The following is a 17570-nucleotide window of genomic DNA, read 5'->3' on the forward strand; positions in this document are numbered from 1 at the left end:
CCCTACCCTTTGAATAAAGAGTTCTGTAATTGGTTGAAACGGCTGCTATTTTCCGTTTCTGTGAGTAATTGGTGTTTATGAAGTATTTATGGGCACTCTTTGCCAATGTCAGCTCAATGGAGTAAGATATTCCCTCTGTTTTACATTTTTTTCTCTTTTTTACTTTTTATTCCTTGAATACGAGTGCCTTTTTCTTCTTTACTCTGGATTAGGCATTCATGAATTCAGCAGTGTCATGAATTGTTGTAATTATATAAGCGTTAGAGGCAACCAGAGATGGTTATTTTGGTGCAATAGATGCAGTTTGCTGTCTGCCGTCCCATCTGCGACAGTGACTTGATGAATGGAAGGGATGCCCCTTGCTGCTCCCTGCTAATAAGCAGGTTTTATCTGTTCATTAAACTAAAGTTTGTCAAAAATATAGGCACGATTGTTTACAGATCAATCAAGCGAGGATCCCGAGTTCGCCTGTGAAGCAAGCTTTTCTTCCATCGTCATATAAACGCAATTAAAAAGGGAATGGGTAAATACATGATGGGGCTATCAACATGGGCTTGACACCAGACATTCAAGGATATTATTTTTGTACCACAACTCAATGTAGGCAGAATGGGAGCCTTAGGGGGGGAAACAACAGTCGGTGCATTGGAAAATGAGTGAACCCTGTCTTTGTCAGAGTGCAGTGGGAAAAGCATCAGCTGTGTTTCTCTTTTGCCTTGTCAGATACAGTGCAAAATCATTCTCTCCCTCCTCTTTCATGATTTGACTGTTTATCCTACTGTACAGGAATGCACACTTTCTAGCTGACTGCATCACTTGTTCCTGCTCATGCATTCTCTGCAGATTCAATTATACGCTGCTCTGGACACAATGAACAAATATGAGAAAGAGAGGGAGGTACAGACCGAGAAAGGGTTGGACTGAAATAAAGAAAGGGAGAGAGAGAGAGATGGATAGAGAGTGTGTTGAGGGACCGAGAGAAGCATACTAGAAGGAACGAGGGAGGCTGATGCAGAGCAGTACCTGAAGTCATGTATTTGTTGGGGGGAAATCGGTGATGCTGGAGTGGATGCTGTAATGTCACCCTAATGTATAATGATCAGCAGAAACCTCCTAAATGAGAGTATTAGTCCAAGGGCCCCAGCTGTGCAGAAATAATGGACCCCTGGGGTCCAACCTACGCTTGACACAACGAACGTATAATAAATTGAGGATCCCACCACTGACACCAACACGCACTCGTGGTCAATGTAGTATGTTGTTGTCATATATTATACAAGGCCCCCTGCTCTCCTGTTAGATAGTGACCGCCGGACAGACAGCAGAGATCTAGGGGCCCCATTTATGGGTTGTGTGTGTCACAAGACTTATCACCAGCATGACAATGGTCCATTCTCACGGCTCCATTGCACAGACACTGACCCCTGTTAGACAACCAGATAAGATGAGGTGCAGAAAACAGATGCTCACTAATGCTGACATTCTTGGTCTTTTGATAGGGACCTGTTGGTGAATGACCTGGAGGTTCAATGACAAATACTATATTTGCTATTGCCCCCACTATAATACACATACAGTATATTATCCTGGTCAGTGGTCATATAATCAATGTGCTGACAATGACCAGCACAGTTGGAGTGAACCTCCATGACCAAAAATAGTGACCATCTAAACATGTAGCCTAGTGTATGTGAAGAGTTGTTTACTGCTATCTGTTGCCTTTGAAGAGGAATGGAGTGGTGGTTGTAATTTCTGTCAGGCAGTGTCAGGGCAGCCTCCAGGTTTGAACACGGGGCTTAGAAGCGAATATGTGGCTAATAGCTGACTGCAGGCAATGCTCTCTTTTGTGTACTCTGATCCGGGTGGATTAAAGCATCAATCTTTCTGCCTCTCCTTGTAATGGTAATAGCTGGCTAGAAAGGGATATGTTTTATTATTCTGTTAGAGATTGAACAGGATCTTAAGCACTTATTGTACGAATTGTAGATATTGTACGAATTGGAATTCGAAGCATAACATATAGGAATGGGGGTGGAGGGGGTTTGCAGGGCGTAACATAAGAAATGGATGACGTTGTACACAATTGTACACAATTTTCGGGTACCTGTTTTGGCCCGTGAGTGCCACTTTCGAAACTACTGGCTGAAATTATACAAAACCTTTACAGTGAGGGGGGAAAGTATTTGATCCCCTGCTGATTTTGTACGTTTGCCCACTGACAAAGAAATGATCCGTCTGTAATTTTAATGGTAGGTTTATTTGAACAGTGAGAGACAGAAAAACAACAACAAAAAATCCAGAAAAATGCATGTCAAAAATGTTATAAATTGATTTGCATTTTAATGAGGGAAATGAGTATTTGACCCCCTCAATCAGAAAGATTTCTGGCCCCCAGGTGTATTTTATACAGGTAACGAGCCGTCGATTTGGAGCACACTCTTAAAGGGAGTGCTCCTAATCTCAGTTTGTTACCTGTATAAAAGACACCTGTCCACAGAAGCAATCAATCAATCAGATTCCAAACTCTCCACCATGGCCAAGACCGAAGAGCTCTCCAAGGATGTCAGGGACAAGATTGTAGACCTACACAAGGCTGGAATGGGCTACAAGACCATCGCCAAGCAGCTTGGTAAGAAGGTGACAGCAGTTGGTGCGATTATTCACAAATGGAAGAAACACAAAAGAACTGTCTGCCTCGGCCTGGGGCTCCATGCAAGATCTCACCTCGTGGAGTTGCAATGATCATGAGAACGGTGAGGAATCAGCCCAGAACTACACGAGAGGATCTTGTCAATGATTTCAAGGCAGCTGGGACCATAGTCGCCTAGAAAACAATCGGTAACACACAGGACTGTGTGTTACCAATTGTTAAACCTACAAAACCTACAATTAAAATTATAGACTGATCATGTCTTTGCCAGTGGGCAAATGTACAAAATCAGCAGGGGATCAAATACTTTTTTCCCCTCATTGTATAACCCATCTCTAAAAAATATCAGATATGTGGACAGGATCAAGCGGATTCAATTGTGACCTACAGGCTCAAATCGGTCTTATGTAGCAAAATTTGAAATGGTGTTTTTTAAATTGGATAAAAGTAGAGACTACAGAATGGTATATCATACACTGTATTTGAGGAAAGTAATTCTGCTTTGAAAGTTGATAAACTTGTAAACTCACTTTCGAGAAAATGGCCTTTAAATAATTTGGTACCTACTGGAGAGCTCTTTTGTCCACACCCATTCAGCATGGTTCACACCCTCTTATGCCCGCCCCACCCATCTCTTTAAAGATTCACATGTGAGGTCATGTGCTAAACATTGAGTAGTGTAGTAAAGATTAAGAATAAAAGTAGTCTACAATAAGGAAAAATTCCTGGTAAACTGAAAGTGTCCAGATAAAAATATTGTATAAATATTAGATGACATTTACACAGACACACTTGTCTAAATTGATGGGTCATGTGAAATAAATGCTAAAACCCCCAGCCACATATTATTGCCAAATGGATGGGTCTCTACAGAAGGTTTAAACGGTACAGCCAAATGGTTACTTGCATAGTAGCAATATCAGAAATAGATAGTGTCAAAATAAATTCAATAATATACAGTATGTACAAGAACAATATCAGTAATAGATGAGGTAGTTATATGCATGCAATCAGGGGTAAAGTGGCTGAGCAGCAGGATGCATTTTATTTTAAATAGTAGCAGCAACGTATGGTGTTGTAACGTTCGTCTTCGTGCTCCTCTGACGATGAGTAAGACATGTTAGACCAATGCGCAGCGTGGTAAGTGTTCATCCTTTTAATAAACTGAACTGAACACTAAAGACAAAGTAACAAAAGAGAACAAACGAAACAGCTCCGTCAGGTGCAACACACACTAAACAGAAAATAATCACCCACGAAACACAATCAAATCATAGAAAAACGAACATAGACAACCCACCCAACTCACGCCCTGACCATACTAAAACAAAGACATAACAAAAGAACTAGGGTCAGAATGTGACAGGTGTGTGTTAGGAGAGAATCATTTGGATAGAAGCACTGCAGATGGAGCTGATGTCTGGTCCATCTGAACCATACATGAACAAGGGAATCTATATTCAGAGAGCCTGTTTTTGTCCTGCCTTTGACTTTGGTGCAGGGCATGTGATATCCATAGCCTCTTTGTCACAAAACTCCCTGAACTTCTCAAAAACACAAGTTTGTCTAGCTGTGTCCAGTCCAGGTGGTGCTTGTACAGGCAGACCATATATGAGATGGGATGAAGGATGTCAGGGTTGCACAACAGCTGAAACCTGGTCCCAACTGAGTCCAAACACTCCTTTGCCACAACACCATCAGTTTCCAGAGCATTGAAGCTGTACAACAGGAAATAACAACAAGAAATAAGACATTACAATATTGCACAACATCAATTCACCTCCCAAGTTTAGATTAAAAGAAAAACCTCATACAATGCAAGAAAAATTATATTTACCTGAAGTGCTGGTACTGCTTGAACTGTGGCAGCACCCTGAAGTACGGAGTCAGGTGTTGTTGCCAGCCATAGCTTTCCTCCAGCACCAGTCCAACCAGCTGTGGGATGTTGACCCCTGTCACAGTGCTGTTCTTGACAACACCAGCGATCTCAGACAAAGTGTTCATCCTGGTCTTTCTGAGGCGCAGTTTGATGAGGCCAAAGCACCAGTCGGGGGGACAACTTGGTGTGGCATGTGATCCTGAAGTGAAGGTCCAGACTGGTGGAGCTTGTCCATGGTCCTCCTGGCACAATACCAGAAATAGGTTAATGAAAAGAAAATGTAACGTAATATCATTTTTTAGGCCCCCCTGCTCTCCTGTTAGATAGTGACCGCTGGACAGACAGCAGAGATCTAGGGAACCCATTTATGGGGCCCCTGTGTGTGTCACAAGGCTTATCACCAGCATGACAATGGTCCACAGCACTGCATACTGAAACATCATCTTGGAAACTGGAAGATAAAATGAAAACACACTGCACGTACATATATATCTGGAAAATACAGAAATCATGTGAAATCAATCAAAGTAGTGCCAATCATGTTGGAGGTCAATTAAATAATCTAAATGTATTGTTTATACTTTACATACCAAGTGTTGTCATCGATTCCTTGTAATGATTCCTTGCTGCTTTTGTCACATGGGATGGCAGCAGCTTTCCACCAAAGTGTTTGTGTCCTGGGTGTAGTCCTGGTAATACTATTGCATTATCCTCTGCGTAGTTGTTGATGAAGTTCACCACTCGCTGCAAGTCTTCATACTTCAGGAGCTTGCTTGGGCCAGCTCTCGTTTTGATGGGAGGCATTAGAACATTCTCCTTGTGTGACTGGTGGAGGAGAGTCAGGCTTGTTCTACTGATTCTGAAAGACGAATTCCAGATACAAATATTTTGGCATTACTATACAATAGATAGCCGTAATTACCGTCAGACACACCTGGCTAACTTGATGGGTCATGTAACCATCTGGCGAAGTGGTCTTTTGTTTAGACATGCTAGCTAAACAATGAACCATAATCCTAATCCATAGAGTACTCGCAATACAAACTGATTGTCATAGCTAGCTAAAGTTAACCAAATAGGTTCAATGTTAGCTAGTTAGCTAGCTAACATTAGGCTATAACTAGCAATGCGAAATGGCATTCGGACATAACATTACTACACACAGATCATAAACATAATGTTAGCTAGCGATCCAGTAGTGAACTTTAATTTGGGGTGTTTTGTTCATACATGGAGCAAGCTAGCAGCTAACGGTGACTCACCCCATTCCGTACAAATCTGCGCAACCGTGGCATTCAAACGAGGCTGTAATGAAAACGAATGGGACTGTAGCGACTGTGTTGGCATCAAAATCCGGGACGTGAACTGCGTTTCTATTGAAGTGTTGATTGACATGGTAATGACCAATAGTATTGGAGAAAAGTTTTAAAAAACAGACCCCTCTGACGCTGTACGTTAAATTGGGACGGGTCATGACGTTACGCAACTCATTCTGTGTCATACAGCCTCTTTCCACCAGGTGTAGCGCTTCTCTCGCATATTAAAAACCAGAAAGGAACAGGGTAAGGGGGATACCTAGTCAACTGAATGCATTCATGTTTTGCGTCATCACTGCAAGCCATCATCACGCTCAAAAGCCTTGACAGCCGCTGTTTACTTCTGAATATAACTTTAGCGCCGCCCTAAATACCGTCAAATAGGTATGTAATGACACATTACATAAACTCTTTATCGTGTTTTATTTGCATTTTAGAGGTGTTAAGGGTATGCAATCTGGTTTCCGCTCAGGTTATGGATGTGTCACTGCAACCTTAAAGGTCCTCAATGATATCACCATTACCCTTGATTCTAAGCAATATTGTGCTGCTATTTGTATTGACTTGGCCAAAGCTTTTGATACGGTAGACCATTTCATTCTTGTGGGCCGGCTAAGAGTATTGCTGTCTCTGAGGGGTCTTTGGACTGGTTTGCTTACTACCTCTCTCAAGGAGTGCACTGTATAGAGTCAGAAAATCTGTTGTCTCAGCCACTGCCTGTCACCAACGGAGTACCCCAAGGCTCAATCCTAGGCCCCATGCTCTCCTCAATTTACATCAACAACATAGCTCAGGCAGTAGGAATAACAATAAAGGTTTCTTAGTGTCCAACAAGCTCTCTACCACTAACCTTGTTCTGAACACCTTGAAAACAAAGGTCATGTGGTTTGGTAACTAGAATGCCCCTCTCCCCACAGGTGTGATTACTACCTCTGAGGGTTTAGAGCTTGAGGTAGTTACCTCATACAAGTACTTTGGAGTATGGTTAGCCCCAAAACATCACTACTCTAGAGGTACACTGTCCTTCTCTCAGCACATACAGTTGAAGTCGGAAGTTTACATACAGTGGGGCAAAAAAGTATTTAGTCAGCCACCAATTGTGCAAGTTCTCCCACTTAAAAAGATGAGAGAAGCCTGTAATTTTCATCATAGGTACACTTAGACTATGACAGACAAAATGAGGAAAAAAATCCAGAAAATTACATTGTAGGATTTTTTATGAATTTATTTGCAAATTATAGTGGAAAATAAGTATTTAGTCAATAACAAAGGTTTATCTCAATACTTTGTTACATACCCTTTGTTGGCAATGACAGAGGTCAAACGTTTTCTGTAAGTTTTCACACACTGTTGCTGGTATTTTGGCCCATTCCTCCATGCAGATCTCCTCTAGAGCAGTGATGTTTTGGGGCTGTTGCTGGGCAACACGGACTTTCAACTCCCTCCAAAGATTTTCTATGGGGTTGAGAAATTGTGCTTTACACTGGTATTCATATTACAGTTGACCTGGAAGTATTACATTTTTTGGGCGCTAAAATAAGATAAACTGTACGGAATAGCGCAATGTACAAAAGTGTGTTAGTTACCTTTAGCTAAAAAATGAACCATTATCCCAATCAATAGAATACTAGCAATACAAACTGGTTGTCATAGCTAGCTTAAGTTAACCAAATAGGTTCAATGTTAGCTAGCTAACATTAGGCTATAACTAGCCATGCTTTATGGCATTCTGAGATAATATTACTACACACATCATAAACATAATGTTTCAGATATTATACGTTTCTAATTTTGTCAAATTTGTTTTCATTGCAAGTTAAAGCTTACTGTTAGCTACCTAGCTAGCTGACGTTAGATGGCTTTCCCGCTAGCTAGGTAGCTAACAGTAAGCTTTAACTTGCAATGAAAACAAATTTGACAAAATTAGAAACATATAATATGTGAAACTGTAGATAGACTCTTACCCGTATACATGAATGAATGCTTCGCGGCAGATTGCAACCCCTTTCATTAAATAAGACGTCCCTGTGTTGTTTCCGTTGTTTTTGTAAAGCTTGCTTTGCATCAAGTCACTCTGGTACACACTGACCGTGTGCAATGCCATAAGAATAATCTTAAGCTTTAACCCCCAGCCAAACTCTGGCCATTTTACTCTCCTTAGCAGAGCTGTTATCCAGAGCATTGGTGACTATCTGTGCTCCTCAGACGAGATTGCTCTGAAACAGTTGTTCCGGTGACGTTCTACTGAAATGGATACTTGCATAGTTGAGTCTTTTGTTACATTTTACTACACAATACTCTTTTTTTAAAGCCACGTTTGACAGGATTACCTACACAAACTGACCAGATCAAATAGACAGAAGCATGCTACATGGCAGACCAATCCGAACTCATCTCTCGGCATGTCCAGCCCACTCATCTCAGCCAATCATGGGTAGCGGGAAGGTAGCTGACTTTTTTTGTGGCTTAACCAACTCAGCTCGTAATTTAACAATTTTATTTGTATTTACAGATGGCATACAAGTTTGTTATTAAGGCACATGAAAGGTCACATGTTCAAGAAGGCATTTCTGCCCCAAAAATATGGTTATGTTCAAACACCTCTCCTGTGAAGTAGTGACCCGAGATATACGCCTAGTTTCTTGAGAGCCAAAACCAGGGCAGAAAGAGGAAATGGAAAAGCAGTGCATTGTGGTCCCAGCAGCAGCATGACTCAAGGTGAAGGGTTTGGAGAAAATCTTTGTATTGGAGCACACTTTAGCCTACCACTAAAACAAATTTTCACCAGAATGGGAGATATGTTGAATATGTGGCATGTAAACTACATTGTGAAGGTTTATAGAAAAACATTGTTGGGGGGTGAAAAGTACAGTGCCTTGCGAAAGTATTCGGCCCCTTTGAACTTTGCGACCTTTTGCAACATTTCAGGCTTCAAACATAAAGATATAAAACTGTATTTTTTTGTGAAGAATCAACAACAAATGGGACATAATCATGAAGTGGAACGACATTTATTGGATATTTCAAACTTTTTTAACAAATCAAAAACTGAAAAATTGGGCGTGCAAAATTATTCAGCCCCCTAAAGTTAATACTTTGTAGCGCCACCTTTTGCTGTGATTACAGCTGTAAGTCACTTGGGGTATGTCTCTATCAGTTTTGCACATCGAGAGACTGAAATTTTTTCCCATTCCTCCTTGCAAAACAGCTCGAGCTCAGTGAGGTTGGATGGAGAGCATTTGTGAACAGCAGTTTTCAGTTCTTTCCACAGATTCTCGATTGGATTCAGGTCTGGACTTTGACTTGGCCATTCTAACACCTGGATATGTTTATTTTTGAACCATTCCATTGTAGATTTTGCTTTATGTTTTGGATCATTGTCTTGTTGCAAGACAAATCTCCGTCCCAGTCTCAGGTCTTTTGCAGATTCTTCCAGAATGGTCCTGTATTTGGCTCCATCCATCTTCCCATCAATTTTAACCATCTTCCCTGTCCCTGCTGAAGAAAAGCAGGCCACAAACCATGATGCTGCCACCACCATGTTTGACAGTGGGGATGGCGTGTTCAGGGTGATGAGCTTTGTTGCTTTTACGCCAAACATAACGTTTTGCATTGTTGCCAAAAAGTTACATTTTGGTTTCATCTGACCAGAGCACCTTATTCCACATGTTTGGTGTGTCTCCCAGGTGGCTTGTGGCAAACTTTAAACGACACTTTTTATGGATATCTTTAAGAAATGGCTTTCTTCTTGCCACTCTTCCATAAAGGCCAGATTTGTGCAATATACGACTGATTGTTGTCCTATGGACAGAGTCTCCCACCTCAGCTGTAGATCTCTGCAGTTCATCCAGAGTGATCATGGACCTCTTTTCTGAAAATTACCGATTTTGGGTGATCAGTCTTCTCCTTGTATGAGCTGAAAGTTTAGAGGGACGGCCAGGTCTTGGTAGATTTGCAGTGGTCTGATACTCCTTCCATTTCAATATTATCGCTTGCACAGTGCTCCTTGGGATGTTTAAAGCTTGGCAAATCTTTTTGTATCCAAATCTGGCTTTAAACTTCTTCACAACAGTATCTCGGACCTGCCTGGTGTGTTCCTTGTTCTTCATGATGCTCTCTGCGCTTTTAACGGACCTCTGAGACTATCACAGTGCAGGTGCATTTATACGGAGACTTGATTACACACAGGTTGATTGTATTTATCATCATTAGTCATTTAGGTCAACATTGGATCATTCAGAGATCCTCACTGAACTTCTGGAGAGAGTTTGCTGCACTGAAAGTAAAGGGGCTGAATAATTTTGCACGCCCAATTTTTCAGTTTTTGATTTGTTAAAAAAGTTTGAAATATCCAATAAATGTCATTCCATTTCATGATTGTGTCCCACTTGTTGTTGATTCTTCACAAAAAAATACAGTTTTATATCTTTATGTTTGAAGCCTGAAATGTGGCAAAAGGTCGCAAAGTTCAAGGGGGCCGAATACTTTCGCAAGGCACTGTAAGTTACCAAATGTTTTCTGCATGTCAACATAAATCTTATGGGCCTGATCTTATTGATAATCAGTCACCACCGAAGTGAAAGTAAGATTGTCAATACATTTTTCTCTCAACATAACCTAAAGAAAACTGACCAGATTTAAAATAACTGAAATAAGAATAAAACCTAGCTTATGTGTTGCCCTTGGCATGTTTCATAAATGTCACTTTATTTCTCCCATTTGTTACTGCGTAGTAATGCAATTCCTTTTATAAAATTCCTTGCACTGTTTACAATAATAAAATCTCTATTCTGTCCAGTGTTGTACAGTAATGTCTGTCCTTGGTCTCTGGAAAATGTAGTATTCATGTTTGTGGGGCCGTGGTTCCATATGTTGGTCATTGTTCGTAATCAGTGAAATATTGAACCACGTAAGCTTTGAATGTTGAATGTTTTACATGTTTATATGCTAACGGAATTACTTCTTTCAACACTCCCTGTAAAAAGGCGTTTGAGTTGCTTAAACACATAGTTTTTTTTAACCTTCACTAGGCCTATATGCCACACAATAGACAGTTTGGTAACACTTTCTACGATTCACTAATGTAGAGGCTAATGTTCTATGAATGCATTTCAGATGCATAAAAATTGGTTTTCCCAACATTGGGCATTGTGTTGTCAAACACAAAAATAATTATGCTGTGTCATGACATCTCACAGCCCCTTGTATGTGCCTTTTAAAAGTCTGTTGCCTAAATGGACTCATTTAGGTAGCCTAGTGGTTAGAGCATTGAGCTGGTAACCAAAAGGTTGCTGGATCAAATCCCCAAGCTGACAAGGTAAAAATATGTAATTCTGCCCCTGAACAAGGCAGTTAACCCACTGTTCCTAGGCCATCATTGTAAATAAAAATGTTGTTCTTAACTGACTTACCTAGTTAAATAAAGGTAAAATACATTTCAAAAATCATAAGTATAACTTTGCACAAGTAGGCTATTATTGATCCTAATAAGTGCAGTAGGGCATCCATAATGTAGAAAGTGATACTGAAAACAAAACTCATCAAATGGATTTGTTTGTTTATTGTCCTCAAAAGTGGGGGTGGTGGTGGCAGACCAATAAATCAACCTAAGTGCCTCTTCTAACTATTGCCTAGAGATTTAGAGAAAATAGCCTCAGATAGACCTTTTACTATAATGTGAACTTGCAAACTTGCCAGGACTTGACCGCTACCACCGGAGGTCGCACACGACACTTGCCAGACAGTTGCCCTCCCCCTCCAAGCAGGGCAGTGTAAATAGAATCATCTCGTGGAGCTCAACACTTCTACAGTAAAAAATGGTAATAGCAATACAGAGCCCTGCGTGGAATACCCCAGCGTGCCCCAAAACAGAACATCTGTGACCAGTGATAAGATAAAGTTTCTGGTTAAATCACAATACAACATATGGTGCAGGGAGGCTGACTGTCAGTGCTACAATAAAATATGAGTTGAGATGTTATTGTGTCCTGATTTTGGTGTAGGGCTGTAGGTACTACACAAGTGATAGTATCAAGGCCGTAGGTCACACTTAACATGGGCAATGGCCTTTTATAAACTGGGTGGTTTGAGCTAAGAATGCTGATTGGCTGAAAGTCGTGGTATATAAGACCTTATACAAAAGGTATGACAAAAATTTTTTTTTACTGTTTTAATTACATTGGTAACTAGTTTATAATAGCAATAAGGCACTTCAGGGGTTTGTGGTAGAAGGCCAACATACCACGGCTAATGGCTGTATCCAGGCACTCCGCTGTGTGTCTTACCTAAGAACAGCCCTTAGCTGTGGTATATTGGCCATATACCACACACACCCCCTCGTGCCTTTTTGCTTAAATATAACACAGCACCTACTAAAGGAATAATTATATAACCTCAAAACAGATGAGTTACTTTGCAGATATGTACAGTAGCATCTACCACTTTTGCGCACATGTTTTTGTGTGCCCTGGAATAATGTCTTGTAATGGAAAGTGTTCCATTTATAGTTACATAAATTCACATGTAAATAACAAAGTTCACATAGTGTTTATGGTCCTTACATTACTTATGAAGCCAGTACGTATGCTATAAATACCCTCTACGTGGCCTATTTTTATCCTAGATAGTGCAGAATGAGTTGGCTTAGTGGAGAGAGGTACACTCAGAGATGAGATCGGGACTTTATGTTTGTGGTTAGGAGTATGATGAGGGTCATGGTTTTACATGACTCTCTGCCACTTATGGTATTTCAGTGCATATTAACCTTTGATCAATAAAGAGACGTCACACACGATCAGCACAGTGCATCACAATGCCAAGTAACAACAGACCTTATCTTTGCCTTCGAAAAATATATAAAAATCGATAACTCTTACTCTGTGTCTGCTCTGCAGTGCGTAGAGTTTTTTGTCCCTCCTGAAACACTAAGAAACCTACATTAGTTCAAGGTTTTATATTTTTCCCATTTGTTGACGCCATCCATGATTGTGGTGCTGACCTCGCCTTTGTCTCCCAGGTCACACTGGGACACGGTGGGGGAATTTTCCCATCAACAGCAGCTTATCGATGTGACAGCGTGAGCGTCTAATCGTGGTGCCGCAGACAGCTCCGTCCCTCTCCTTACTGACTGAATCTCCGAGCGTGGATGAGCCAGCCAAGCCTTCCAGTGTAGGGGAAGGGAGAGAGAGCGGAAGAAAGAAAAATAAAATGTCTGGTTCATAGATTTCATAGAGCTCCACTGTGTCACAGTTCAACGGCAGCTGTCGTCTCATTCCCCCACCCCCTCGGTGTTTGTGTGAGTAAGTGATGATTCAGACATCTAGATCTCTTTCTTGCGGTCTGTGTCACTCACATACACACAATCACAGTGACACACACACAATACAGTATGGTCTCAATCGCAAGAGGAAGGCTCTCATGGTAATGTAGTCACAATTGGGTCACTGGGGCTTTGAAAACAAAACACATTGTCACATTGTTGTCTGGAATAAGTTCAAATCCATTTTCATTCAGGCTTTGATTCACTGCGGCGGCTTGTAAGGGAGACAATGGGAGAGTGGTATTGATAATTACTTTTTAATGTGGCACACTCATCATGTCCAATTTCATGGCCCTCTAGCTGCATATTTCCGATTTAATCACGGCATAATGCAGTTATACTGCACCTTTTGAAATGGGTGGAGGAGGCCACAGCCACCTTTCCCTTAACAAAATGTCTTATCTGTGTCATTCAGACCTGGGTGAAAATAGTTTGGCTATTGTTTTCTTTCAAATATGTTGTGTGCACTTGATTTAGGGCTGGCACTTTTGGGACTACTACATGGAAGGTTGACAGGCTTAGAGGTGTGGTGGTATGGTTCCTCTGATAAGGCCTTAGATCAGTGGAGGAAAGGGTTTTAAGAAATCATGTTAATGTAGAGAGTTCAGCAGAGGGTTAATGCTGTCAGAAGATCCTTGACTTGATAGGATGTTGCTGACCGTAGCAGATTGCTATATATAGATTATTAACCAGGGTCTCCATATTTCACATGCAGTAAGGTCTGTATTTTATATTGAGGCTTTGAATATGAAAGTTTTCATTTTTGCTACTGCAATATAGTTTAAAAATAGTTTATTTAACTAGGCAAGTCAGTTAAGAACAAATTCTTATTTACAATGACTGCCTACCAAAAGGCAAAAGGCCTCTTGCGGAGCTGGGGGCCAGGGATTTTAAAAATTATACAATATAAATATAAATATAGGACAAAACACACATCACAACAAGAGAGAGACAACACTACATAAAGAGAGACCTAAGACAACAACATAACAGCAAAACATGACAACACAGCATGGTAGCAGCACAACAACATGGTAGCAAGTTTTTCTTTTGCAGGTCTCTCACTCACAGAAATGTGTGTTGTTGTATGTGTCTTGCATGGGGATGTGCATGGATATGCATGTGCGAGATGGAAGGCCAGCCTGTCTTTGAGTTGGTTTTCGTAGCCCTTTTGTGAAGTGAATTGTTCTTAAGGGCTGTAGAGGTGAATCTAAAGAGAGGCATCAGTCCTTCATTAATGCAGCCCAGGCTGGCTGACCCCTGGTTAATGTTCCTATCATTTCTAGAGGAGAGAGCAGCTACCTTTCATTTGAAATGACTCATGTTTAATGCATCTCTCTGGTATAGCATTTAACCTCACCTCTGGGATTGGATGGTTGCATACTGGTGACACGGCCATGCCGGGCAAGAGGGGAAGTGGGGTTGGCAGTTACGTGGGTTAGCCAGGCAGGCCCCTCAGGACCGGTGGGGTTGAAATGGCCATGCAGAGTTATTCTGACCAGTCTGGCATTCACTTAACATGGCGAGCCCCTTCCCCCTGACCAGTCACCAGGGTGGCCCAGGTCCCCCTTGGCTCTCTGAACCACTTAGTGGCCGTGGCCTGGCCCATGACTGGAATCTTTAAGCAGGAGAGACTCGGTGGTGCTAGGGTTTTGGATGCACTCTGTGTGTAAAGGTGCGTGCGTGCGCGCATTGATGGCTTTTAGCTTACTAACCAGTGATGGAAAAGTAGCCAATTGTCATACTTGAGTAAAAGTAAAGATACCTTAATAGAAAATGACTCAAGTAAAAGTTGAAAGTCACCCAGTGAAATTCTACTTGAGTAAAAGTCTAGAAGTATTTGATTTTAAAGTATAAGTATCAAAAGTAAAAGTATGAATCATTTAAAATTCCTAGTTAACAAACAAAGCATGTGTGCTATGAGTCAATAGGGTTGACCAGGGACGTTCCCTTGATAAGTGCGTGAATGTGACCATTTTCCTGTCCTGTTAACCATTCAAAATGTAAAGAGTACTTTTGGGTGTCAGAGAAAATGTATGGAGTAAAATGTAAATTATTTTCCTTAGGAATGTAGTGAAGTAAAAGTTGTCAAAATTATAAATAGTAAAGTACAGATACCCCAAAAAATGACTTAAGTAAGTACTTTAAAGTATTTTTACTTAAGTACTTTACACCACTGCTACTAACAGCAAAGTGAGTAAGAAACATTTATGGGTGATTCATGTCTATGTATCAATGTTGATGCATGAATCGATTACTGTGCTCTTGGAGCCCTGGAGGGCTTTGGTATGGTCAACCTGCTGATGATCTAAACACTCTTCATTGCTATGTGTATAATCAGGCTACTTTTGCTGAGTACTACACTACACTCTTAGAAAAAAACTTGCAATCTAGAGCCTAAAGGGTTATTTGGCTGTCCCCATAGGAGAACCCTTTGAAGAACCCTTTTTGGTTCTAGGTAGAACCCTTTTGGTTTCAGGAAGAACTTTTTGGGGTTCCATGTAGAACCTTTTCCACAGAAAGGGTTATCCTATGGTACAGACGAAGAACCCTTTTGGAACCCCTTTTAAGTGTACCACTTATGTTATTCCATGTTATTTGATTTTGGAGAAATGTTTGTCAAATGGGACATATTTGTCAAAGAAACTGCTTGAGACGATGTCATCCGATGACTCAATTTAGGCCATGTCAGACATCCATTAGATGCATTGGCACCAAAAATAAGAGTTAAAATGTCTCTCAGGATAGAAAAGAAAACCAAATAGGAAATATTTTCTTTTCAGTCTCCACACTAACATGTTCAACTGATTTCTCTGGTGCTAGGACGAATCAACAAACTCCCACCCGTCTCTTGGAGAATTGCATTAGTATGTCACCGTGATGGAAATTTGGCAAATGTTGAAGGAATATGGGTTGTCTAATCAGAACTAGCCTCAGAGCAGAATCCTGACACTCGGTTGGCGTAGAGTGGTTTTTAAGGATTTAACTGGTGCCAGATGAATTGCATTATGGGTTCATTATGGGTGAAGATGGTCATTTTCAGGGAGATAGCGATGGCAGAAACCGCAGATGGACAATCTGGGACCTAAGATCTTTGAAATGGTGTCATTTGCTTTTGCTGTCATATAAAAACTGAATTGAACCACCAATAAGCTTGTGCTTGCTATTTAGACCAATTCTGAAATGTTCAATATGTTTATTATGCTGTGATTATGTCACTGGCTATGTTGGTATTGAATATAACTTATAACTGAACTGTCAAATCCTTTGCTGGTGACTTGTCTGAATTGAAAATGCCCGGTGTGATACTGAATCTATGAAACCATTCACTCTTTTCCCTGAGCAGAAATCGAGTACCCTAGAAATCATATTTCCCTGCTTTCTTAAAATCAAATCAAATATAAGTTTATTAGTCACGTACACAGATAAGCAGGTGCAGCAACATGTTAGCTTCATGCTATGCTAGTGACTTTTCAAAGTTGTTAATCTGTGGTGAATGGAGCTAATCGCTAATACAAATGCTTTTCTCTTGTTCTCCCTCCCTTCCCCTGACACAGGAGCTGCTCAGTACCCAGGTAAACCCCCTACCTCCTCCTCTCTTCTCATTTACTTCTCTTACTTGTCTAGTACCCTTCTCTTCTTCGTTTTTACTGAATGGTCGCGTCTCTGTGTGCTGCATATTAACTAACACTGGTTTCGCCATATCAATTTTATTTTCTCTGTCTTATTTTTTCTCTTTCTTTGGCTCTGCTTCCGTACGTCTTGCACCACCACTGCATAACTGCTGATAGACTATCTGTTGCTTCTGTACCTACTTTTTTTATTCTTGACTTCTTTTCTTCCTCATCCCTCTCTTGTTCTGGATACCTTTTGCTCGCAGGGTAGCCTAGTTAGAGCGTTGGACTGGCAACCAGAAGGTTGCAAGTTCAAATCCCCAAGCTGACAAGGTACAAATCTGTCGTTCTGCCCCTGAACAAGGCAGTTAACCCACTGTTCCTAGGCCGTCATTGAAAATAAGAATTTGTTCTTAACTGACTTGCCTAGTAAAATAAAGGTAAAATTTAAAAGATTTAAAATATAGCTGGTCTAGGGTCAGTTTTGTTGAGCACTACATAATGGATGATGGAAAACTTTGGGTCAGGGAGAGCTGATCTGAAACCAGATGATATGAGCAGAAGGTAACTAGACTCTAGAGCTTCAGCTTGTCACATTATCTTTTTCTTCTCAATGTTTTGTGTTCGTGTTTTAGATGTCAATGGTCTGTGGTTTGTGAAATTGTTTGCATTGTCGATAAAATATATTTTGATACTCCTTAGCAAAACCTCAGAGCTTATTTTAAGAATGCCACTTCATTCATACTTAGACACTGTGAAATGGATGGCATGTCTGGACATGCCTGATTTTAAA

The 17570-nt window shown here is 40.8% G+C and overlaps 1 protein-coding gene across 2 annotated transcripts in view; it reads left to right on the forward strand.

The window, feature by feature from the left end:
* Positions 1-17570, forward strand: part of LOC124012081 (cell adhesion molecule 1-like) — a 508450-nt gene that overhangs the window by 342346 nt on the left and 148534 nt on the right. For both annotated transcript variants that reach the window (XM_046325471.1, XM_046325480.1), the window contains exon 2: positions 16721-16738. In XM_046325471.1, the coding sequence (XP_046181427.1) occupies positions 16721-16738 (18 nt within the window). The remainder of the gene's footprint in view (positions 1-16720; positions 16739-17570) is intronic.

The sequence above is a fragment of the Oncorhynchus gorbuscha genome, linkage group LG02 (assembly GCF_021184085.1).
Source record: "Oncorhynchus gorbuscha isolate QuinsamMale2020 ecotype Even-year linkage group LG02, OgorEven_v1.0, whole genome shotgun sequence".
NCBI lineage: Eukaryota > Metazoa > Chordata > Actinopteri > Salmoniformes > Salmonidae > Oncorhynchus > Oncorhynchus gorbuscha.